This window comes from Apus apus, chromosome 13 (genome assembly GCF_020740795.1).
Source record: "Apus apus isolate bApuApu2 chromosome 13, bApuApu2.pri.cur, whole genome shotgun sequence".
NCBI classification, from domain to species: Eukaryota; Metazoa; Chordata; class Aves; order Apodiformes; family Apodidae; genus Apus; species Apus apus.
This window is the reverse complement of record NC_067294.1, coordinates 17186075-17210611: the sequence shown is the minus strand read 5'-3', so window position 1 is coordinate 17210611 and position 24537 is coordinate 17186075. Positions and strand designations below refer to the sequence as shown.

Genomic DNA, 24537 nt, shown 5'->3' with positions numbered 1-24537 from the left:
TGTCCCCTTGGCTGGAGGTCACCATCCTCTTAGAGGAGCTGGCATAATTGCTTGGGTAATCACTTCCAGCACGGTGCTGTTCAGAGCAAGGTGGTTCAGCTTTGGCTGTAGATCTTTTTTTGTTAGATAATTCTGATGGAAACTGGTCAGACAGTGGCTGGACACATGGTTGTGGCAGCGTGGTTTAAGAGGGCAGCGATGAGCGAGGGGGGTGCTCTGGGCTGATCACCTGAGCCTGCATCCCATGCAGGCAGAATAGTACATCTGATCATCCTCTTGCAGAAGCAGAACAATATCCTGGAAAGAAATTATCTGGAAAAGGAGCTAAGGAGGCGAGCACCTGAGCGTGAGATCTCGGTGTGATGCTCTGGGCAATGGGAATTGGAGCACAGTTCTGATAGATGCAAACTAGGCAGTTACAAATTCCAGTAAGGAGACAATCTTACCCTTCCTGTGACACTGGTGAGAGGGTCCATACTTCAATAACAATGTTGAAAATTCAGAACAGTGACAAAAAAGTCATAAAATTATTCGACCTGGGCAGAAAAGTACTTCATTTGAAAGACATGAGCAGCACAGTCTGTTTAGAATCACAGACAGGAATGAAGAGGGGTTGATTAGTTGGATCAGGACTTTCAAAAGGAGAATGGGCTTTTTAGTAAAGAGCAAAAAAAGCCTGGAAAAGCCAGTGCCTGGGAGCAGAAACCTTTTTTAATTTGCAATGAGGCACAGAGGTTTAAAGCATTGATTACAAATTGCTGGAATGAACTTGGAGAAGAAGTGGGAGATTCTCTGCCTTTTGGTGTCTTCAAATCAAGACTGGGGGCCTTTTTGGAGGGGGTGCATTAGGCAGCTGCAGATTGCAGGGCCCTTTTCTTGTGGCACTCAATGGCTTTGGATGCAAAGGTCAGACTGGTTGGTGTTCCTTCTGTTCTTAATGTCCCTGGCAGGGTGGGAGATTGGTCCTCTAGGAAAGAGCTGTGGAATAGAGAAGATGGGTAAAGGAAGAAGAGGTGAAGATACAGCATTGCTTAACCCTGCTTTTTTGGTTCTTTTCTGTTCTGTTTGTTTGTGTTAATGTAGGGGAGCTCCAAATCCCTGAGAGCTCCAGCTTGGGGCCAGCTCTCCACAGTGCCAAGGTAGGCTTTCATTTTTCACACTCTCCAGCTGCACCTGAGGCCTCTTCCCAAGAGGAGGACACCTCAGGGCCACCCCAAGCACAGCCTGAACAGTCCACTCACACCAAAGACACTTTTCTGCCCAGCACAGCTGGAGGCCAGGAGAAAGGAAGATATGATGTCCTGCCCTCTGCTTTAGCCAGAGCAAAATTCCAAGAAGTACAAGCTGGCATCTCCATCCTTTTAAGATGCCTGTACAGCAGGGGTGCTGGTAGAAAAGCACTGAAATATAATGGCAAAAACCAAACCTACAAAACAAACAACCCCCACCCCATCCAGGAGCCCTTGTGTATTTGCATGTTGATGAAATCCTCCCCTAGGTGATTACACACTTGCTATTTTGGTTTTGACCAGATAACCCATGACTGGAGCAGGTGGTATCACTCCTCCCAAAGCTGCAAATCAGGACTGGCTCTTGTCGGTTGTAGAGAGGAAGACACTTGGGGCTTGAAGAGGGTGCACCAGCTTGAGAGTCACAAGGCCATAAATTATTGTTCTTGTGATTAAACCTGCTAATTCCTTGCAATTCACAGTCTTAGGTGCAGACAGTTCCCCGTTTTAAATATCAGTCAGCTGAGCAATTCCTCAAGGACACTGTGACACAGTGGAAATACATTTAGTATTTAACTGAGGGGGATCCTCTCTTTGACATGGCCATGACCTCTGCTCCCCCACCAGGAAGGCATTGGCTTGATTCTAGAGTCCCCAACATAAGAAGGACATGGAGCTCCTGGAGCAAGTCCAAGGGATGCCACAAAGATGATCCTTGGGCTGGAGCAGCTCTGCTCTGGAGCCAGGCTGGGAGAGTTGGGGTGTCCAGCCTGGAGAAGAGAAGGCTCTGGGGAGACCTGAGAGCACCTTCCAGTGCCTGAAGGGGCTCCAGGAAAGCTGGGGAGGGACTTGGGACAAGGGCAGGGAGGGATGGGATGAGGGGGAATGGATTAAAACTGGAAGAGGGGAGATTAAGGTGAGACATTAGGAAGAAGTTCTGTAGTGTGAGGGTGGTGAGACCCTGGCCCAGGTTGCCCAGGGAAGCTGTGGCTGCCTCATCCCTGGCAGTGTTGAAGGGCAGGTTGGATGGGGCTTGGAGCAACCTGGGCTGGTGGGAGGTGTCCCTGCCCATGCAAGGGGTTGGAACTGGATGACCTTTAAGGTTCCTTCCACCCCAAACTATTTTATTATTCTATAGTTGATCAGCTGAGGGGATGAGCATCCAACTCCCCATCCTGGGAGGTGCCACTTTCTGCAAGGCCCGTAGGAAGAGTCTCCAGCTCGTTTGTCAGTCACGGGGCAGGTCTCAGGAGACTCTGCCTTGTCCTGTGTGAGCAGCTGCAAGCTCTGGCTGAGCACTGAAGCTGCTGGGTGGCAGGGGACATTTTTGCTGCCTGACTTCCCCGAGCGTGGAAGCCTCTCAGCTGATGTGCAGCGTGCACTGCTGCCACTCGGTGGCACCAAATGTGTGCACAAGCTGGGAAGCCAAAGCTGCAGGCCGGGCTAATCTGCCTCCCAGAGCTGTGCTCAAGTAAAAAATACTGTTCATTACCGAGGAGGAGAAGACATAGTCTCTGCTGTGCAGGATTTTATTAGGAGCTTGCAGTGCTCAGTAAGCTGACAGCATGGGCTCAGCTTGAGTTGTGTAAAGCATATACAGAGATGTCAGTGCAGGGTTGGCAGAGACAGTTTGTGCTGTTGGCATGATGTGGAGGGTGAAGAAGGGTGAGAAGGGGAACTCGGCAGTCGTGTTGGGTGTTTGCTGAATTCTGAAAAGCCTGATGACACCTGAGAGGCTACACCAAGCTCCCTGGCCAGAGGGCAGGCCAGCAATGTCCACACAGCTTCCCTAGCTGGGAAGGAAAGGGAGATTTTTTTGGTGAGCACATGACAGCAGATTACATCACCCTCTGATAGCTTATAGCTCAGTGCAAATGTCTCACTGCTCAGTTTCCCAGAGAGAATCTCCTGGAAGGTTTGTATGGTTTTGCTGTCTTCATAGCTTTCTTCTTTTAACTCCTCAGGGTGACCCAGCTCAGCGAGGGCATTTAGAGGAAGCTGCTTTCCAGTTGCAGCAGATTTTCCGGATTGACATGTCCATTGCATTGAATATCCTTGGTAACGTGGACTCGGATTTGGTTTTGTCCTTAAATCACACATATCTCTTCTTGAAGGACCTCCAAGTTGTTGCAGGTCTTGTGCAAAGGCAGGGATAGCATATACCCAAGCTGAAACCTCCTTTCAGCAATTTCAACTGTGCTTGGAGAGATTTATTGCCCTTTGTTCCATCCTGCCACCTGATTTATATCAGCATATTTCAATCCAGGCTTGGTTGAAGCCTGCACTGTTGTCCTGACATCTGTAGTTGGAAATTGAGCCATCTCTTGTCTTTTTTGCACCACGAGCTGACACATCCCTGTATCCCTTTTCATTGTCTGAGATCTCAGTCTTCCTGGCAAGCAGAAAAAAGCAATTACAGGATTGCACCTCTAAGAAGAGCAGAAGGAAGATGCAATGATCCAGGAAAAAAAAAACAACACAACAATCCCTGCCCTATATACACCACTAGTTGCAGCCCTAAAAAAGCAAGATGCTTCTCTGCAAACCATACCTTGTGTTAGCCCATGGTCCTACAAGGAATTCCTAAAAGGCAGTGTTGCCCTTTTTCCCCTGTGGAAACTTTGGTCCTGTGGAGTGAGGGGTGGTGAGCCAGCCAGGAATGGAGCAGGGTAGGGGGAGGTTCCTGCATTCGAGGCTGCATTCTGCCTGCTTTCTTTTTATCCCTGGTTTGACATTTTGTTCTTCTCAGGGGTTGAAAGCATGAGGGCAGGCCATGCCAGGATAGCCTACACCTGCTTCAAGCTGGCAGCAGACCGAGGCTACAGCAAAGCCCAGTTCAACGTGGGTCTGTGCTACGAGCACGGCAGAGGCACCGAGAGAGACTTGGAAAAGGTATCCACGTCCTGTAGGGCTGCACCTCTGCAGCCCAGAGCAGGAGAGTGGGCTTGCTGAGGTGCACAGGCACTTTTCTCCTTTTGCCTGGGTGTGACAGTCTCTGAAGTCTCTTTAGAAGCTGCTGGAAAGAATGCAAACTGCAGGTTTGCAGAGCTGGCTTCAGTGTCAGAGCTCCCCCCGGAGATGTGCTCCTGAGCCCCCTTTCTCATAGCTTCTGAACTCTTCTCCTAGGTACACAGGCTGTGCTACTAGCACCCAGGAGAGTGCCGAGGAGAAACCTGTCATGTTACCGTGTTTATAACACCGCTGCACCTCCCAGGGCTTCTTTCCAGCTCCAGCCCGTCCTGTTCGGGTGCCTGAACTGCAGCTGCCACCTAGTGCGTGCAGCCGGCGCCTGCAGCTTCTGCCGCCGGGAAGATCTGCAGAGGCGGCTCCTTTGGAGTCACGGTGCAGATCCCGGTCGGCACGGAGGGAGCTGGGGTGCTGCACCCCCCTTGCAGCACGGGGAGTTGGGGCTGGAGAAGGCAGCGTGGTTGGAGGGCTCTGGTGGCATCTCAGTCCCCTGCCTCCCCGAAACAATCCCCTGTTCTTCAGCTGGGAGAGCTGCTGGGGGAAGGGTGTGCAGCTCCTGGTGGATCCAGACAGGTGTAGCTTGTCCTGGCCAAGGGGGGAGTCAGGTCCTGTTGGAGGGCTTGTATTACCTGAATCACATGAGTATGTTTCTCCTTCTCCCAGGCAGCTTTTTATTACTCCCAGGCAGCCAGCAGCTGTCACCCCATGGCCCAGTACCGCTACGCCAGGTACCTCTTGTGCCACAGACCCCAGGAAGAGTGGGACAGGCAGCAGAAGGCAGTGGTTTTCCTGGAGCAAGCAGCAATGGCTGGGATTACAGAGGTTAGTGACCACAGTGTGGGAGTTCATAGGCCAGAGCCAGCAGAGAGAGCACTGTCTGAAGGATTTGAACCACAGGACATCCTGGAAAGCAGCATCTGTGGGACTGGAACCAGGATTTTTCCTACATATCCCAGTCTTTTTTCAGTGGTGCCCAGTGACAGGACAAGAAGGTTTGGGCTCTAACTTGAACATAGGAAGTTCCATCTAAACATTTTTACTTTGGGGGTGGCAGAGCACTGGAACAGGCTGCCCAGTCTCCATCTCTAGAGACATTCCAAACTCACCTGGATGCCATCCTATGCAACCTGCTCCAGGTGAACCTGCTCTGGCAGGGAGGTTGGACTAGATGATCTCCAGAGGTCCCTTCCAACCCCCAACATTCTGTGATTCTGTGATATTTATATTCCTGACAGTGCATGGGAGACATCCCTGCCTGCACGTGGGACATGGCCAGGTACTCACTGTGTCAGCAGTGTTGTTTGTCTGTTTTGCTGTTGGGCTTTTTAATGTGGCTCTTAGATTAGACACCCAGATTAGTCATTGGCTCAGGAAACCTGACCCACAGTTGAAAATGCAGCTTTTTGTGTTTCATCTCCTCACTATTCCTAGAGTACAGGTTGCTTTGGTGGAGGAACTTCCATGAGAACTGATCCTGATATTGTATCTGTGACTTTTCAAGGTGATTCATCCACATGGATCTGTGTACCCTCCCCTCCTTTCCCACTCTTCAGGAGATGCATTTAGGCATGTGCCATCTTCTGCTGCCAGTGCCAGTTGTCCTGGCAGTGCCTGTGCCTCATGTAGCACACTGTTCCTGGAAGTGCATCTGCTGGATCTGATGGACAGCTCACGAGTAGGAGCTGTTCTTTGGCTCCAACTTCCCCAGTGCAGTCAGAAACCCTATTCTGGGTCTTTTCAGTGTTAGTGTGGTGATGTTAACTGCATGTATCTTCGAGTTTTAGAGATAAAATGTGATTTTTTTGCTGTGTTTCTCACGTCAGACTGATTTTTCTTGGGTCATCCCCCCTTTCTCTCAGCAGGCTCTGCAGCAGGCAGGGCACTGAGCACAATCCTCTTGCTGCAGCCACCCTGGCCTGTCAGCAACTTGCAAAATCAATAAAAGAACTGGAGCAATGAAGGGGAGAAATCCTGGTTGATTTGAACCCGGGTGGTTTTGTTGCAGGCCCAGGCTTATCTTGGAGTGTTCTACATGAGGGGGCTGCAACCTAAGGAAAAGAGAGGCCTGAAGTACCTGCTGCTGGCAGCAAAGAATGGGGTAAGTAACCTCTTTGTGAGCTGTGACTGTTCTCACTTTATGATCATTGCAGGTGGCAGATTCCAGGGCTTCTTGGAAATGGGAGCAAGTGTCAGGATTTTATGGAAGGACAGAGTGAAGCCCTGGTGCACCTGGGAGAGGAAACAGGCCCTGGGGCACAGCCTCTACAAAACAGAAATGTAGAAACAGCCCTGTGGGGTTGGAGTAGTTCTTACAGCACCAGTGCTCATATTCTTCTAGTATAATTTTACAGGTTTCACATTGTGGAGCATCTACACCCTCTTCAGTCAAACTCTTTTCACTACTGTATCATTTTGAGAACTTTGTTGTGTCTATCTTCAGTCTGTTCTTCAAAATTGTTGCCTTATTCTTCTACAGAGAGGATGAAATTACTATTTCTGTTTCTTTTCAGGGACCTTTAAGGTACTTAAAATACTTGAGTCCCCATTCAGCCTTCCCCTGTTGTTTGAGTTTCTCCTCACACCTCATGCTGTCTAGATCCCAACAATTTTGAACTTTCTCCAAGTGACCCAGGCTTATTTTTTTTTGAGGGGCAGGGCCACAGTCTCAGCACAGTCCTGCTCCTGAATGCTCACCAGCACTTCCAGTTGTAGGAGTATGATATCCCATGTCTTGCAGCCAGGTGTCTGCATCCCACAGCTCTGTGTCTTTACAACACTGTGACATTGTTCACTGGTTTTCAGCTTGCACTGCATTATAATAGCCAGGGTTGTTTGGGTTTTTTCCTGAAGAACTTGCTCATTTTAACTTCAGTTCCCACAGCTTTTGTGTACTGGAAAATAATGAATAGCTATTCCCTTTCTTCTGGCTAATACTTCTGATTCTGTCAGCCTTTAGTGTGTCCTCTCTGAGTCATTTCTTTTGCAGGCTGCAGAGTGCTAGTTTAGTTTGTCTCTCCACGTAGTTAAGCTGTTCCATTTTGCTTGTCAGTCATTTCTCTATTTTTCTAATTCTCCTTTGACCATTTTAGGATGCTTGGGCTAAAACTGGACTTGAGGAGGCATGCCAGGGATCTCACATAATGACATCCTCTGCTTTGTTCTGTATTTCTTTCCAATAATTCCCAATATTGCCTGTCCTTTTGCCTGCCACTGAGCAGTGATTTGGTGCCTTGAGGGAACTATCACAGTGGCACACAAATTTCTTTCTACAAGCACTTATTTTGCATTTGTCAGCACTGAGTTTTCTTCTGTGATGGTGTTGCCCACTCTTAGTCTTGTGACACCTTCTCTAATTAATTCTTAACAGCAAGTTTGATCACTCTGAATGACATTACATCACTTGGAAACTTTGCCACGTCAGTTTTCACCCCCTTTTTAAGAATCCAGGCACTGTCAAATGGCTGGTGGGACCAGACCTGACTGGCCACAGCAGCTCATAGCTCATGATAAAGCATTTAATTCCAAATCTGCTAAAGATCTCCCATAAGCTGCATCTTTGACTCTTTTCTTCCAGCCTGATGCCAGCTGTGTGTGCTGTGCAGTGTAACAAGGAGTTATCTCATCAAACATGAGTGCTATTTACTGAATGCCTAGCAAGCCCTTCCCAACAGAAAATCTGGCAGGTGACTGCAGGTCCCAGGGGTGGATCAGTGTTTTGGTCACAGCCATGACAATTTCCAAACCCCAGTCCATCTTTCCCCATCTCTGCTTCCCAGTGGGTGCTGGCTGTGGATCTACCACACCACTCCTTGATGGCTGGTTCATATGCTCCCTGGGATGTTCTGCTAGGGAGAAGGGCTCCATGAGTTTGTTCTTTTCCTCTTACCTTGGAGTGTGAATTGATGTTTAGTTAGTTGAAAGAATACTGGGTATGGGTGAAGCAAGGACAGTGCTACTTAGCTACAGCTCCAAAACAAGGAAGACAGGCACAAAAAGTCATGGGTTCAGTGTTTCTGTCTCAGGTTGTTGCTCTGTGCTAGAGCTGAGGAGGAAGCTCTGACAAATGTTCTTCCAAACACAAGGATGCTTCAGAGAACTACCTTTTGCTTTGGTTACCACTTTGTATCCTCCCTTATTTGATGTGTGCAACCACAGAAGAGAAAAAACATTCTGAAGGGGCTTGCTGGAGAGCTGAGCCTGACCTTCAGATTTCAAAGCATATCACGGTCACTAATGCCATGCTAATTTAGGGGTCTCTTCTCCTTGTGGTCTTGGCTTTGAGGTGTTCCTCAGCTAGGAGAGGGCTAGTGGAACACTTCACACTTCTTTGACCCTGTCTCTTCTCACATCTGAAGTGCCAATCCTTCAAGACGTTTCTCTCATCTCTAAAGAAGTTTACTGCTGTCATAAACTGAGATTTGCAACATTTTGCAAAGCACCCACTCACTGAGTTCTTCGCTTTCCTCCACCAGCTACATCCCAGACAGCAACACTTGCAATATGTTCTTTTTTCATGGCTTTATTAAAATTGACACTTGCTTCCTTCTGTTTTTTTTCTTCTCTGCAAAGCCTTGTTTAAATCATGTTTCTGGCAGTCTTACTCCTCAAGTTAAGTTGCTGGGGTTTGGCTGGAAAGGTCCATGTGCCCACTAGCCCATGTGGTCTTTCCAGTGTCTTCAGGACCACCATCCTGCTTTCTTGCTCTCTGTGAGACCCTTTTCCTCCTGTTGGATCCCAAGGACAATAGACACATATCGCAGGTTTGGACTTGGCTCCACTGACCCACCTGCAATGACATCTCTACTTTCTACTTCACTCTCAGCACTTACATGTCTGAGCAGCTTAGGTGCTTTTTCTCTAGCACTTACTTGCTTGACATCATCTCTGCTGCTTGAGTTTTTCTTCTGGAATATAATTAGGTGGGGCTGAGTGAGATAGTGTGGCATGTGGTGTCAGTCCTGATGGCCTGATGCTGCCCAGGGCAACCTTCCAGCCCTTGGCAGCCAGTGCCTCTCTGGCATTTGTTATGTTTTTACAAGACTTCTCATGAACTGTGATAGGAACCTCAGGGCGTGCTCAGAGTCTGGGCGTCATCAGGATGTGGGTGCAGTCAAGGCTGCCCAGGTCCTGTTGGCTCTGACCCCTGAGACAATTGGGATGCTCTGCAGAGACAGCAGTTCCTTTGTTCCCGTGACGCAGACCTGGATGTCAAAGGGAAATTGGTGAATTTAATTGGGAAGGGATATGTAGGAGCTGAGTCAAGAGACAGCTGGGAAGAGAGGAGGTTTAGGTGAGACATTAGGAAGAAATTCTTCCCTGTGAGGGTGGTGAGACCCTGGCCCAGGTTGCCCAGGGAAGCTGTGGCTGCCCCATCCCTGGCAGTGTTGAAGGGCAGGTTGGATGGGGCTTGGAGCAGCCTGGGCTGGTGGGAGGTGTCCCTGCCCATGCAGGGGGTTGGAACTGGATGATCTTGAAGGTGCCTTCCCACCCAAAACATTCTATGATTCTAAAAAAATTCTGCCTCACTATGTGCTCAGAGAAGGGTCTATATTAGTGAAGATGGGGTCTGAGGGACAGGAGTAAACGTTCAAGGAGGTGACCAAAGATAGAGCAGTAAGCTCTAAAGAAGGTGTTAAAGACTCTCTGTTCTCCTTTCATCTGCTGTCCTCACTTCTCCATGGTGTGGAGCTGATTGCTGTGCTTTCTCCTGTGGCTAGGATGCCCAAAGCAGGTACCACGTGGGTGTTTGCTATGAGAAGGGCCTTGGAGTGCAGCAGAACCTGGCAGAAGCTCTGAGGCACTACCAGCAATCAGCTGCTGCAGGGAACCCCAACGCTCAGGAGAGACTGCGCCTGTTGGAAGCGGAGGTGGAAGGTACCAGGGGCAGGGGGATGAGGGTTGGGGGGGAGTAACTCCATAGAAGCAGAGCCCATATTGCCAGAGAAAAGGTAGGGCAGAGCCATGGCAAGAAGAAAGAGCACTTTTCTTCATAGAATCATAGAATGGTTAAGGTGGGAAGGGACCTTCGGGATCGCCAGGTTCCAACCCCCCTTCTATGAACAGGGACACCTCCCACCAGCCCTGGCTGCACAAGCCCCATCCAACCTGCCCTTCAACCCCTCCAGGGAAGGGGCATCAACAACCTCCCTGGGCAACCTGTTCCAATGCCTTCCTGCCCTCATGGTGAAGAATTTTTTCCTGATGTCTGATCTAAATCTCCCCTCTTCCAGCTCAAAACCATCACCCCTTGTCCCACCACTCTGCTCTCCGGTGAAAAGCCCCTCCCCAGCTTTCCTGGAGCCCCTTCAGGCACTGGAAGGTGCTCTCAGGTCTCCCTGGAGCCTTCTCTTCTCCAGGCTGAACACCCCAACTCTTTCAGCCCGTCTCCAGAGCAGTTCTTCCTCAGTTCTTTCCACTTCTTACCAGCTGGTTCCATAGTGTGGTGTGTCATTAATATCTTGGTTTCGTGTACTTTCAGATATGCAAACAAAACCTCCATTCTCTCCTGGAATAAGAGCCTCTTCCTCCAGCCCCTGTTTCTGGGCCATGGACCGTGTTCCTGCAGGCCTCCAGGCCAGCCAGCCCAGACAATCCTCCCTCTCCCTGCCCCACTCCTGGAGTGCAGATGGACTCCACATGATGGTGCTCAGCAGTGCAGGGTGGAGCCGTGCCCTTGGGAACAGGGCAACCCCACGGGAACTGCAGTGCTTGAAGCCCCACCTCTGCTGGTACTAGAGCAGCAGGTGGGTGACACCAGCAGGTGAGTGACTCCAGCAGGAAGGACAGCAGCCCTTCTCAGTCTGTGTGGGGCTGCAAGCAGGCTAGCAGGGAGTGGAAAGAAAAAGCTTGCTGTTCGTGGAGCAGGAGCTGTTTTTAAATACCAGGGTTCTTAGAACAAACCTTGTGACATCTCCTCCAGCACCATGTCTTCTGGCCCTCTACCTTCCCATACAAAGACCTTTCTCATGCTGCTACAGTTTCCTATGAACTCCCATAGTGATATGACTGGGGGGCTGTAATTCCAGTAGCCCTGCACACCCTGCACGTGGTCAAGGTTTACAAGCCACCACATGGTGATGTTGGCAGCAGACTCTGTGCTGGGCCTGGCCTGCACCCTCAGAGACAAGTGGACCTCCCCTCAAGGCTGGCTGTTCCCACAGTGGTTCTTCTACCAGCACAAGCTGAGCTGGGTCTCTGCATTGCTATGGAGGCAGTTTAATCTGCTTTCAAACCTGTGCAAGCCAGAGAGTGAATTCTGATGATGAGGCTTTTTGTGGGATGTAGCTTATGGATCCAGCTGTGCTGGTGAGAGCAAAGCTGTCCTCTGCCATTCTGCACCACCATCAGTGCCCCTTCCCAGGTTGTTTTTCCTCCAGCTCTGGCAGTGAGCTGCTCCCATGGGTGCACCCCTTTGGGTTACAATGAGCAAGGTTTGCTTTAAAATTTAGATTTGACATGTTTGCTAAGCACAGCACCTCCTCTCCCCTGCAGTGGGTGAGGGATGCTCCCAGCAGGCAGCAGCAGGCAGCTGGGATGATCATTTCTTCCACTGGGGCAGCTGAATCCGGAAAGAGACATTTGTCCACACCAGTTTAAACTGGTTCAAGGGCATCTGGACAAACTATCCAGCTTCCTGTAGCCACGGTGCTCTGGTGCTTTGTGTCAGGCTCTGGAAAACAAAGGCAATGGCCCCATCCTGAACTTGCTGTGGGCTCCATTCAGCAAGGGAGGGGCACAGCCAGAGCTCAGCACATCTGATTGATTGTCCTCCTAGTCTGTTCTCTCTCTCTCCCCTCAGACCAAGCTTTCTTAGACCATTTCCTTTATCAAACAGGATACAATTAGCAGGAAATTCCTCGGGTGGATTTCCTATTCTGTGATAATCCACAGCATGCTTACGCATTCCTCAGGACAGGAGGGGGGCAAGGATTGAGGGATGGGGGTGGGGGTTGAAAGCAGTTTGCAGAATCAGGAAATTGAACCAAGGGAGAGGAATTTGTCTCCTTTTCAATCTGCTCCTCACAGTGTATTTTTGTGCAAAGCTTGTCCTTCCACATGCACATCAAAAGTGACTTCCCAGAGGTTGTGCTGTGTCTGTGTGTCCTCTGTGTGCATTCCCAGGATGCAGAGGAATCCTGCTGGGCTGCCTCTCCTCCCAGCCACCCTGATCCCTCCCTGGTGGTTTGCACAGCTGCATCTCAGGCAGACCTTGGCTGGATGTCATTGTTTTGGTGCAGGAGCCTGTTTTGTTTGTGAAACAAAGCAGCAAGTGGTTTCTATCAGAAGGCTGGGGCAGATCCCTCCATCTAGTTCACTGCCAGAGATGAGGACATCAGTAAAGGTCTTGGTGCCTCCAGCAGTGGGTATTTTGGATATTACAAAGTTTACCTGGGGGAATCTTCCTCAGTTGCTTTTGCCATTTGGTCCCAAAAGGAACAGAAAGGGAGAACTCTTTCATTTACCCTGCTTTAAATGATCTGTGTGATTGTCTGTGGCACGCGGGGGTGTGTGTGTGTGTGTGCACAATGCAGGCCACTGTCCCCTCTAGCTGCATGGGAAAGGAGCACACATAGGAAACTCTTGAGATGCTCCAGGATCATGTCTGCTGGGTTGTGCTGCCTGGTCTTTTTCAATGTGACCTACAAGAGAGCTGGGGAGGGACTTTTGACAAGGGCAGGGAGTGATAGGACCAGGGGGAATGGCTGAAAAGTAGAAAAGGGGAAATTTAGGTGACAAATTAGGAGGACATTCTTTGCTGTGAGGGTGGGGAGAGCCTGGCCCAGGTTGCCCAGGGAAGCTGTGGCTGCCCCATCCCTGGCAGTGTTGAAGGGCAGGTTGGATGGGGCTTGGAGCAACCTGGGCTGGTGGGAGGTGTCCCTGCCCATGCAGGGGGTTGGGACTGGATGATCTTTAAGGTCCCTTCCAACCCAAACCAGGCTGGGATTCTATGAACTTGACAGTCAAATAAAAGCTAAAAATACCACCCAAAGGCATGATGACCCAAACCATGAGATTAGACTTGGAGAAACCTGTGTTGAGAGCTATGGATTCTGTGGAGAAGGGAGTGGAGTGTGTGTAATGCAAAGATGGTGAAGGAAAGCAAGCAGTGTGTGCCCAGCACTGCAGTGAGTTGGCCACTGCCAGCAGAGGAGGGGATGGCCCATCCCACTCCCTCCCAGCTGTACAGCCACTTTGCCAGCCTCTCCCAGACTTGTTCTGGTGTTTAATATCCTAGCTGGAAGGCACAGGCTGTGGTACAGAAGAGCCCTACGTGGGCACAATCCAGAAGAGCCTACATGTGCACTCCAGCTGCTGGTGGCCCTGCTGTCCTTCCAGTCTCTGGGAATGCCAAGCCCCGTGGTTAACACCACCTGTGTCCTTCTCCCTGAGAGCTGTAGCTTGGTTTTCCTACACGTATTATGATCATAAAATTATCTTACAGCTCACATACATCCAGATCAAAGTGAAAGCCCAGAATATGGTTGAAGCGGAATATTTCAAAACAGTGTTTTCAGGCTTCCCTTTTCCCAGGTTACCTTTGGCAGACTCCAACCATCTGCTGTCTGCTTCTGGGGAAGGACTGCACACCACAATCCAATGGCCTTAAAAGAGAGCATGGAGAAGGAAATTATGGGCACCTAAGGCAGCCATAGCAGAGTTGCCAGAGCAGCAGTGCTGCTTTTTGGGGCGTTTTACAGGATGCCAAGTTCACGGTGATAGAACCACAAAAGCTGAAAGGAGCAGTGGGAGACAAGAGGCAAAAGCTCCCTGTCAGAGTGGCCATTTCAGGCCTTCTGCAGATACATCGTGATGTCATCTGTAGAGCACCTTGTTCCAGAGATGATGCTGTTAGAAAAAAAACTGGTTTATTTAAATAAGAACTGAGATCCTGGAGCCCAACTCTACAGCACCTTGTGAAGTCCATGAGTGATATGTCATCGTCCCCGGTGCAGTCTGTGATCATGGGGATGGAGCTGATTGTGTTGATCTAGCAACACCCCCCCCTTGATCAGCCCGCCCTGGGAGGAGAGGACCCTCCTCCTGTTGGGTGAGCATGATGGTGAAGTGAAAGATGAGGGTGAAAGAGCAGGAGAGTCAGGAAGGCAAGAAGAGACGGGTAGAAGGGAACTAAAGGTGAAAAGAGTCATGGAATGTAACGAGGTGAGGCAAAGGGAGAAGTGTGCCTGTCGTGATCAGCCCAGACACAGAGGGTACAATGATCCTGTTAAAGCCCACGTGTGCCCCCCAAACACAAAGCTTGAACTGACTCTGATCTCCTTCTCACAGCCAGCAAGCTGCCTACAGAGCAGGAGCACTGTCCTCCAGTCCAAGGCCCTTCCCACGTGCCGACAGCTGCCGGAGAAGCCCCGAGCCCGATTCGTTGTGAGCTTGGACCTTCTGGGACAAAATCATTTCAAAGAGGGTGCTCATCTCTGAAAGGAAAGTGCTGGCCAGTCTTGTCCCAGCAGCGTTGGAGTCAGCCCCAGCACCTTTGCCAAAGGTCTCAAAGGTCCTTGGTTTCTCCTGCCTGGCAGCTTCCTCATCCTGAGGGGAATGAGGAGAGTCGGGGGAGAAGACGTTGTCCTTGTAGCTGCTGGTGAGGGGCAAGGAGAGTTGAGCCACCCAGGCTGGGTCAGCAGCAGTCAGCCTCTTGAGGGCCAGCTCTGGAGGGAGTGAAATCAAGAACTGTCAGTGAGATGTGGGCTAGAGGAGACCGCAGGAGAGAGAAGAGGAGGGAGAAAAAGGAAAAAAAACAAAACAACCCCAAATTATAAACGCAGAGACTTCCTGAACTCAGCTCTGAGAGCACTGATTGTAAACAGGTCTAGAGATAAGCTCCCAGCAGTCAAACCAACAGCTTAAATAAAACAACAAACCCAAGCAAACAAGCTAGAACTGCTTTAAAACTACTGGGATTTTTGTTTTGTTTTTATATAATAACCATTCAGCTCACTTTGCTTTCTCATCTGCTGCAGCCTCCAGTAGTGCTTTGTTAAAGTGTTAGCAAAGCCAGAGAAAGTGAAGGCTTAGGAGTGGCTGAAGGGGAGAGGACAATGGAAAGGCTTTCAAGGGGGAAGTATTGGACAGAAGAAAGGTCAGTGGTGGACTTCCCTTCAGGAGCACTCTAGGGTGGGAAGTTGCTGCTAAGCAGGCCTTCTGGGACTGGAAAGAAATGGGTTATTGTGAAAACAGTAACAAGAGAAGTAGAATGAAATTCTGGATTGTAAAATGCACAGCTGGGTGGTTGAAGACTAGTAGCAAAAAAAAAAATGGAGCTATAAAGTAGTTGTTCATCAATTGGAAGCAGATGAGGAGCAGTGGGAGCCTGGTGTGGGTGTGTTGGCTGCAGGCTCCTTAATGTGCCACTAACGTGATTCTGCCCCAAAAATGAGCAAAGGAAATCACACAGTGTTGCTGGTCAAGGTATTCCCTTTTGGCCTGAAGACACAGCTGTGGTGTTGTTACTAGGTCTGGTGAGACCTGGTTAGGAATATTACATACCAAGTTGATTATCCATCCGTGGGGGAGAGGAGCTAAAATGGCAGCAGTGCAGAGAAAACTATTGAGATGAAACCAGGGGTGAATCCAGGCTTCCATGACCCAAAGTGGTAGGGATTGCTCAGCCTAAGGAAGCCAATGCTCCCTGGAGATCTGACTGCAACATCATTATGCTGATGAGATAAGCACCAACAAAGGAAATCTTTATGCTTAAAATAGTGTTGGCAAAAGAAGAAGTGATTATAACTGTCCACAAGTAAACATAAGCTGGAAATAAAAGGAAGGACCCCGTAGCAGGGTGAGCCTGGAATAGCTTCCTCATCAGACAGCAGGAAAGGAAATGGAGTCCTTGTTTTTAAGGCTGAGCTTTGCAGTTGGTAAACAAGGCTGGGGCAGGTGATGCCCAACCCCACGTTGCTCCATTCCCAAAGGGTAACCAAGAACCACAGGGAGCTCCGGAGCAGCCACCAGGTTTGGGAAACACTTGAAGAGTCAGACAGCAACAAACCAAATCACTTTGATCTGGGAGGAAAACACCCCACTGCAGTCCCAGTCTGAGGGCAAGAGCTGGTGTCCTTGTAATAATTCTGTGCCTCTGACTTAGTGACCTCCCAAAGGAGGGTCTCCACACTCCTGCACTTCTGCTGCTTCCAGAAGATGATGGATACCCAGGCTGGGACGTGTCGTCCTCAGTCTGGGGCTAGTCTGGCCCTGAGACAAGTCTCCTTCCTCAGCCAACTACATAATTAGGCCTTTTTCTCTCAAAAAACAACTGTGTCCTGGGGTGGGATGGGGGTGAGGGATTGGGATTCAGACCTGGCAGGGAGAGAAGGGCAGACACATCACTTAGATTTTTGTTTCAGCTGAAGCCTCAAAACTCTTCGGTGTTGCTAAACTTCCAGGATTTCTTTCTACAGTCTCAGTATTTTCTTGCAGTCACAGTGACTGGTCCTGAAGGGATGTCCCAAGCTGAGATCCCCTATTTTTACTCTGAAACATCCACAGTTTTCTCCTCCCCAGCCTCCAAGAAGCCATTGCATTCCCTGAATGTTTCAATGCTGCAACTCTGGAGCAGGGCACAGCAGCAAACTGCTCAGGCTGAGGCTCCTGTGCCCATGAAACCTTATAATTGGGTATCTTTAATTTAATGACTCTTCACTGCCTTCTTTGAATGGTGTTTCAGCAAGGGGGGGTGTGTTTTTATAAGCAATAAAAGTTCTGTCTCTCATCTGCTGCTGTGAGCCTGGTTTCTCTGGTGGGGGAGTAGGTGGTCACAGTGCTGAGAGTTCCCCTGGGGCTCCCAGCAGAAACACCCCTGAGCTGCTGGGACTGATGATCTGCTCAGTTCTCCCCACTGTGAAGAGCACAAAGCCCCAGACAGGCTCAGCCAGCTGGTCCCACACTCGGGAGCACAAGCAAGGCTTCCTTCCTCCCTCTCCGGATGTCAAGTCCACTTCTCTGTTTGTGCTGGGGAGAGGAGGAAGGAGGCCAGCAGCTCTTGGCCTTTTCAGGAAGGTCTGGGCTCCTGGCTCAGGGAGCTGTTGAGCGCTGGGGCAGGGCAGGCCCTGCTGTCATGTCCAGCACTGCTGAGGGCAGGAAGCCCCTCCAGCCTGCACTGCCCCTGCTCCCTGGCATTCCAGCAATTTGGCAAACAAGGGTTTTTTCCTGGCAGATCCAAGAAGCACGGGAGATGGCACCTCATGGACATGCCTGCCTCTTAACACTATTTTTCTAGGATGCCACTGTCTGAGCAGGACTCAATCCAAACAGATCTGCTGAGCAGGTTGTCCTGGTTTGAGCCAGGAGAGGAAGAACTTCTTTCTTCCTAGTACTTCTACTTTTCAGTTAAGTCTCTTCTACAGATTTGCACATTTTTCATTCTTTCTCCTCACCCCTGTTGTCTCAAAGCAGTGCACTTCAGTTTCCAACCCCTAAGCCTCTCTCCCTTAATCATGAGGGTTTAATAGAGAGCATCTGCCATTAGTTTAATTGCCAGCCCAGCATGAAACCAGGACTCCACCAGTCCCTTTGCTGGGACAGTGTGTGGCAGGTCCTCCATGGGATGGAGCAGCCTCTTCACTCCCTGCTCTTGGCTGCAGGGCCTGGAAACCCAAAGCAGCTTTGCAGCTCTCATTTCACCCAGCCTTGCCTTCCTTTGCTCCTTCCTGGAATAAAAAAGGGCAAGAAGCAAACGGAGAGAAGCAGCCTGGATCTCCCTCTAAAGAAAGGGCACAGAAAAATGCCCAACTCTGGAATGAAACAGCAAACCTCAAGGAGTTCTTCAACCTGTGGAGGAGCTCAGAGGCTCCACAAAGACATTTCTGCTACAGGACATGAGTCAGCCCAACTCTTGCAAATTGAAATGCCAGGAGAAGAGATTTTTTTTTTTTCAGAACAAATCAATAAAAGGAACATGCAGAAAATGTCAGGCCCAGATGGTGTTCACCCTGGAGTGCTGGAGGAACTCAGATATGAAATTGCTTGGTTTATTAACTGCTGTTCGTTAACTACTGCTTCAAATGAATACAGCAGCAGAGGAAAGGGAGGTAGAAGTTGTGACATGAGGTTCTAAATCTGTGGATCTGGGGTGGGCAAATCCATAAAAATCAATATCTGGGAGACTCAGCAGATAACTGAGCAGCTGCTACTTGGGCAGGGGCTGAGGTGGTGTTGGTTAAGCAGGGAACTGCACTTTGCAAATGGGTTGGTGTCTTTGGAAGAGGTAGAGGAAGAGCCCTGCTTGACAGGGGACACCTGAGCTTGCAGAAGAGCAGCAACCAGGCTCACAGGGCTCCTGAGCTGGCCCTGAGTTCACAGCCAGGTTCTGTCAGGTTCTTTCAACAAGTGTTAAAAGCCAGGAAGGGAGGGTAGGAATAAAGAATCTTCCTCACAAAGGAAGGTCATTTAGTCATAGAGTTGTCAGGGTTGGAAGGGGCCTCTGAAGATCATCGAGTCCACCCCCCCTGCAAGAGCAGGATCCCTCAGGAACATCCAGACAGGTTGGGAATGTCTCCAGAGAAGGAGACTCCACAACCTCTCTGGGCAGCCTGGCCCAGGGCTCTGTCACCCTCACAGGAAAGAAGTTTTTCCTTATGTTTAACTTGACCCTCCTGTGCTCCAGTCTGTGCCCGTTGCCCCCTGTCCTTGAAGAACAAGCCAGAAGACCTCATGCCACCAGAAGACCTCTTTATACAGTGTAGATGTATCCTATGCTGGTCACCACACCTCAATAAAGATGCACTAGTAATCACAGGAGATGGGACTAGTTCAGCCTGGTAGGAAGGAGGAGCCTAACAGGGCTCAAAGGGTCTACAGCATCATGAGGGGCTCAAGAAGGGCACCTCTTCACCTTTCTCACTCTACATAGACCATGAAATGAAGGGTCTCAGGTCAGGATGGGAAGCGGGTCACACAGGGCATTGTTAAACTGGACTTCACCCCCACACACCAACAGAGGTCGACCTCTCAGGTGACCTCAACAACAGCACATACATCCATGGGAGGAAAGACCTACCAAGATTAAACACAACCAAAATCCAACATGAAGCTCAGCAAGTCCCTTTGATGTAAACTGCCTGGTCCCAACAGCACAGGAGGGTCCATAGATGCTGCCCCAAGCATCAGAGCCACCCTCGGAGACGAGGCGTCCCCTCCTTGCTGCAGCCCGGCCAGTTTTCTCTTCTGAATGGCCTCAGTGTGTTATTTGAGGAGACCCCACCACTGAAACCCCCCCCCACCAGCCCCAGTGTGCTCCCAGTAGTGAGGCCACCTCACCTGCCTGTGGCTCCAGGAGGGTCTCCAGCTCCTCTCCCACCAGCTGCTGGACAGAGAGCTCGAAGCCGCAGTCGGAGTCTCGGTCCTCGGCCTCGCTCTCCCCGTGCCCACTGTCCTTGGTGCTCAGACCATCCGTGTCCAGCCCTCCAGCCCTGCCCCGGGGACAGAACTCAGGTCACACCTCAGCACCAGCACCACCCTGCCCCAAACATCAGGGTGAAGGTGCTGGTCCTCATCCCCCAACCCCCAGAATGACCCAGCGCCGGGGTACGGGTGTCCTCCTGGGGCACCATGCACAGCCCCAAAGGCACAAGCCTTTTGGGCCCCACCAGTTGAGGAGCTTTATGGGTTTTCATTTTAAAAACCACAAGACGTGATCAGGAGGTTCCACAGACCCTCTGGGAACTGGGCCCCAGCTGGTGCTGGGCTACACGTGGGGCTGCTCCATGTTTCTTGCCCGAGAGAGGTTTTATCCTCCTGCAGGGAACAGACAAGGAGCTGGTGACTCTTCCCTGTGGATTCAGAGGAGCTGCCCGTGAGCAGGACCAGGAGAGAAGCATCAGAGCCCAACTCTGCCTCAGGGCAGCTCTCCCTCCCTCTCCAACCTCAGCAGGTGGAGATGATGGTGAGAAAGGCAGTGCTGGCTGTGTCTGCCCATGGCCTGGGCAGGGGAACATGGCAGGGCAGTGGTGAAGCCCTGGCACCCTCAGGGGGCTTCACCCAGAGATGTCAACAGCCCAATTTAATGGGAATGCCATGAAGTTTGTCACTGGGAACATCTTCAGTGGGGATATCTCAGTCCTTCCCACCCTTAGTTGGCCTCCTGGCCTGGGGACAGATGCCCTGAACTCATGTCAACAGGCAACAGCATCTCTAAGGAAGTACCCAGAGCCATGAAAAAACTCATCCTTGTGCTGGTGCCTCCAGAGCTGGACCCTCTGTGCTCACAAGGGCACCTTTTCATCACAGATGGACACATTGGTGTTCCTCTAGCAAGGATGGGCAGATGGTTCATGGCTGTGAGGGAGCTCAGGTAGGTATGGAAGGAACTACCAAGTGTGCCCTGGGAAGGAGGCAAAGAGCAGCCCTATCACAGAATCACAGAACGGTTCGGGGTGTAAAAGACCTTTAAGATCACTGAGTCCAACCATAACCTGACTCTGCCAAGTCTCACCCAACTCTGCCAAGTCCAGAGCTAAACCATGTCCCTCAGCACCTCATCTACCCAGCTTTTAAACACCCCCAGGGATGGTGATTCAACCACCACCCCCCTGGGCAGCCCAGACAGTGTTTGATGACCCTTTCAGTGAGGAAATTTCTCCTAATATCTAATCTAAACCTCCCCTGGAGCAACTTGAGAGCATTTCCTCTTGTCCTGGAGGCAGCAGCTGGGTACCAACGGGGAGGCATGACCAGAGGAGCCCAGCCACTCCTGAAGGGAGGACCTTCCTCCCCAAAGTCAGGTCCACAGAACAGATGACAAGGTTTTACCTTGTGTGTCTGCTGCCCTTGGAGGCTTTTGGGGCCAGCGAGGCTGAAGCAGAGGGACACAGAGGAGAGGGCTGGAGCTGCTGACCTACCTGCTGCCGTTCTTGGCCGTGTACTTGTTTCCCCTGTGGTTGGTTTTGGGCTGGAACTGGCCCTGGTGCAGCAAGGAGAGCAGCTGGGAGATTTGCTGCAAGGCAGGAAAAGCCTGTTGAGCCCTGGTGGTGGCCACTCAAGCTGCTTCCTGCCAGGACGTCCCCTCCGACCACCCACCCCCCCCCTCCTCCCCCAGCCTTTTTATAGCACTTCCTCCTGCTGCAGATGGTTCAGCATCCCCATGGGGTGGGAAAACAAGGGCCCCTGCAGCTCACCTTGCCCCCCGCGCTTCCCCCGTCCCCCCACGTTCCCCTGGGCAGTGAGCACTGGATTTGTCCCCTTCCCCCTTGTCACACACCCTTTCTCCACCCAGTTCCCAGGGCATCCTGGTGGGCATAGGGAGACCCTGCTCCTGGTGGGCTCCATCCTACACAGCCCCAACCCCTGGGGCACCTCTGCCCAGGGCTGGCAGGAGCGACCAACCCAAGACCATCAGGTTGAGCATTCCCACCACCCCAAGGTGGGCAAGACCTGGGTGAGGAACGACGGGGTGGGGGGACAGGGGAGTGTCCAGACCTCCAGCAGCACACGGGGCAGCTCCTACCTGCACTGGGGGTGACTCCATGACGAACTCCCCGGTGGGGCTCTGCTCTGCCAGTGCCACCAGCGACAGCCGGACCAGGCTCCTCAGGATGTGCTGGTGGGGCTGGGGCTGCTCAGGTCCCCCAGCCACCACGGGCTGGCCAGGTGGCTCTTCCACAGCCCCCTGTGGCGGCTTCACCAAGCTCTGGCAGTGTGGGGGTGCATCCGGGGGGCTGGCAGCCTCTTTGGCTGAATTTTTGGGTCTGTGGGGCTGGCAGGGCCGACGCTGCAGGATGGGCAGGTTGAAGGTCCCCACCTGCTCGTCCGAGTCTTTTTGGGCCCTCTGGTTCCTCAGGGTCCTGTAGAGAGTGGGGGTGAGGTGGAGGGGAGGTTGTGGGGATCCCTGTGGCATGGGGGGCAGATCTTCCTGGCCAGGATGGGGGGGTTCAGCCTCCCGGGACCGGCCCCGGAGCAGGGGGACGAGGTGGATGTCGGTCTTCTGGATCTGCCTGTGTGGCTTCTTGAGCTGCTGCTGCTGCTGCCTGCGGGCATCTTCTGCCTCCCTGCAGTTGTAGGCCATGCTGTCCTTCTTCTCCTTCTTCTGCAGAGACAGGGTTAAAGCCAAGAGGAGGAGACACCCCCCCAGGAGAGCAGCCAGGCAGATAACAGCCACCACCGAGGGGCTCGGCTGTCCCGGTTCCCAGGCTGAGATCTTGGAGAACGCCCCGTGGCGCCGGAAAACGAGGTGGATCCGGGCCAGGGTGTGCAGGGGGATGTCCCCCCCGTCGCTCACCCGGACCACCAGCTCCCGCTGGCTGCCCGCCAGGCTGCTGGCATTGCTGGCATTGAGGAAAACCTGCCCCAAGAGGGGATCCAGGATGAAGAGCCCGGAGTCATCCCCACCCGCCAGATCGTACCGGAGAGCCCCGTTGATGCCAGAGTCCACGTCCCGGGCTGCGATGGTGAAGAGGAAGGGAGCACCAGCACACGACGTGAGGGTTGCGTTGGCCACTGCTGCTATCCCTTGGGTGCTCCCGTTCCCAGGGGCCACCCAGAAGCACCCTGTCTCCTCATGGACCAGGACAGAGAGCGTGGCTGTGCCTCCCACCAGCGCCGGCGAGGTGATGACGGGCGCGTTGTCGTTCCGGTCGAGCACGGCCACCCTGATGGAGACATTGGATGCCAGCCTGGGGTGACCACCATCCTCCGCAGTCACCAGGAACTCCAGGCTCCTCATCTGCTCATAATCAAAAGCCTGGAGGGCAAAAACCTCCCCGGTGGCGGGGTCGATCGAGACCAGACCCAAAGTGGAGGAGTCCAGGATGCTGTAGGTGATTTTCCCATTGAAACCCAGGTCGGGGTCGGTGGCCTGGAGGGTGAGCAAGGAGGCAGGTGCTTCAGTGTTCTCAGCAATGGCAACCTCATAGGTGGCCTTCTCGAAGGTCGGGGCGTTGTCGTTGACGTCGCTGACGCAGATGGTGAGGTGCTTCAGCACGGCCAAGGAGAGGTCTCCATGGTCCTGCACCACCAGCGTCAGGTTGTACTCGGCCCGCAGCTCCCTGTCCAGCGTGGCGTTGGTCATCAGCACGTAGCTGTGGCTGTTGGTCTTCTTCAGCCTGAAGTGCTCGTGCCCCTGACTGAGGGAGCAGTGCACCTGCCCGTTGCTGCCCGAGTCGGGGTCGCTGGTTGTCACCAGAGCCACGAAGCTGTCCTTGGGGAGGGCTTCGGAGAGCACCGGCACCCGCGCCGCCCAGGTGACGTGAACCTCGGGCGCGTTGTCGTTGACATCCAGGACTTTGACCAGGACCTTGCAGTGGGCTGGAATGGGGTTGGCACCCAAGTCCCGGGCTTGCACGTCCAGCTCGTAGGCGCGGGTCTCCTCGTAGTCCAGCGGGTGCTGGAGGCTGATGCTGCCCGCGCGGGCGTCGATGGCGAAAGCCCTCAGCACCTCGGGCGGCGCGTGCCTGCTCAGGCTGTACTCGATCTCCCCGTTGGGGCCCTGGTCGGGGTCGGTGGCCGTCACCACCACCAGGAGGGTCCCGGGCAGAGCGTCCTCCCTCACCTCCACCGTCAAAGAGCTCTCTGCAAAGACGGGGCTGTTATCATTGGAGTCAAGGACGATGACTTTAATTAAAGCGGTACCTGATCTCGGCGGCTCCCCGTGGTCGGTGGCCGTCAGCACGAGGTCGAAGGAGGAGCGCAGCTCCCGGTCCACCTCTCTCACCACCACCAGCTCCGCGTGCCTCGTCCCGTCGGAGCCGGACACGACCTCCAGAGCAAAGTGCTCGTTGTGGGAGAGGGTGTAGGAGCAGCGGGCGTTGGGGCCGGCGTCGGCATCCAGGGCTCGGTCCAAGGGGATCCGGGTCTGCAGGGATGCGCTCTCCGACATCTCCAGCTCCAGCTCAGGCGTGGGGAAGCGCGGCGCGTGGTCGTTGATGTCCAGCACTTGGACCTCCACGTGAATGAGAGCCAGGTTCCGGGCAGCCAGCACGTCGAAGGAGACCCAGCAGGGCTCGCTGTGCCGGCACAGCTGCTCCCTGTCCACCCGCCCGGCCGTGCGGAGCGCCCCGTCCCCGCTCCCCACGCACAGCGGGAACCTCCCGGGGGTCTCCATCAGCTGGAAGGCATCTGCCATTTCCCCACTCCCACCCCCCTCAAAGTGCTGGGCCAGGGTCCCTATCACCGTTCCCGGCGGCACCTCCTCGAACACCCGGTAGCGCACCGTGAAGGTGGCCACCTCCTGGGCGTCGGCGCAGAGGAACAGGTACCACCAGAGGGCTGGCAGGTGGAGAGCAGAGCAGCTCAGCAGCACCATGCTGCTGGCCAAGCCCCCCAGCCCGCTGCCCCCTCTCTCTGCCCCCAGCATCCCCCAGAGCTCCTTACGGCGATCCCAAGCCCTCGGCAT

The 24537-nt window shown here is 52.6% G+C and overlaps 2 protein-coding genes across 3 annotated transcripts in view; one reads left to right on the top strand and one right to left on the bottom strand.

Annotated features, from left to right (window-relative positions):
• Positions 1-16923, top strand: part of DELE1 (DAP3 binding cell death enhancer 1) — a 23953-nt gene extending 7030 nt beyond the window's left edge. The window contains exons 5-12 of one of the 2 annotated variants that reach the window (XM_051630901.1): positions 1084-1139; positions 3194-3287; positions 3979-4121; positions 4860-5018; positions 6202-6294; positions 9914-10070; positions 10675-10939; positions 14484-16923. In XM_051630901.1, the coding sequence (XP_051486861.1) occupies positions 1084-1139; positions 3194-3287; positions 3979-4121; positions 4860-5018; positions 6202-6294; positions 9914-10070; positions 10675-10931 (959 nt within the window). In that variant the 3' untranslated portion in view covers positions 10932-10939; positions 14484-16923. Of the gene's footprint in view, positions 1-1083; positions 1140-3193; positions 3288-3978; positions 4122-4859; positions 5019-6201; positions 6295-9913; positions 10071-10674; positions 10957-14483 lie in introns of both variants that reach the window. The other variant, XM_051630900.1, reaches the window with a different exon arrangement.
• PCDH12 (protocadherin 12) lies at positions 14044-24537 on the bottom strand. The gene is made up of 4 exons (XM_051631566.1): positions 21655-24537; positions 21050-21144; positions 19470-19621; positions 14044-14860 (listed from the first exon to the last, which is right to left on the bottom strand). The coding sequence occupies exons 1-4, from the start codon at positions 24535-24537 to the stop codon at positions 14496-14498; spliced, it is 3495 nt and encodes a 1164-aa protein (XP_051487526.1). The 3' UTR covers positions 14044-14495.

Excerpts from the sequence above, each read along its gene's own strand:
- PCDH12 (XM_051631566.1), bottom strand. The coding sequence starts at position 24,537 with ATGCCGAGGGCTTGGGATCGCCGTAAGGAGCTCTGGGGGATGCTGGGG. Across the intron at positions 21,145-21,654 it reads TGGAGTCACCCCCAGTGCAG|CAAATCTCCCAGCTGCTCTC; the intron begins GTAGGAGCTGCC and ends CCTGCCTTGCAG. Across the intron at positions 19,622-21,049 it reads ACGGCCAAGAACGGCAGCAG|GGCTGGAGGGCTGGACACGG; the intron begins GTAGGTCAGCAG and ends TCCCCGGGGCAG.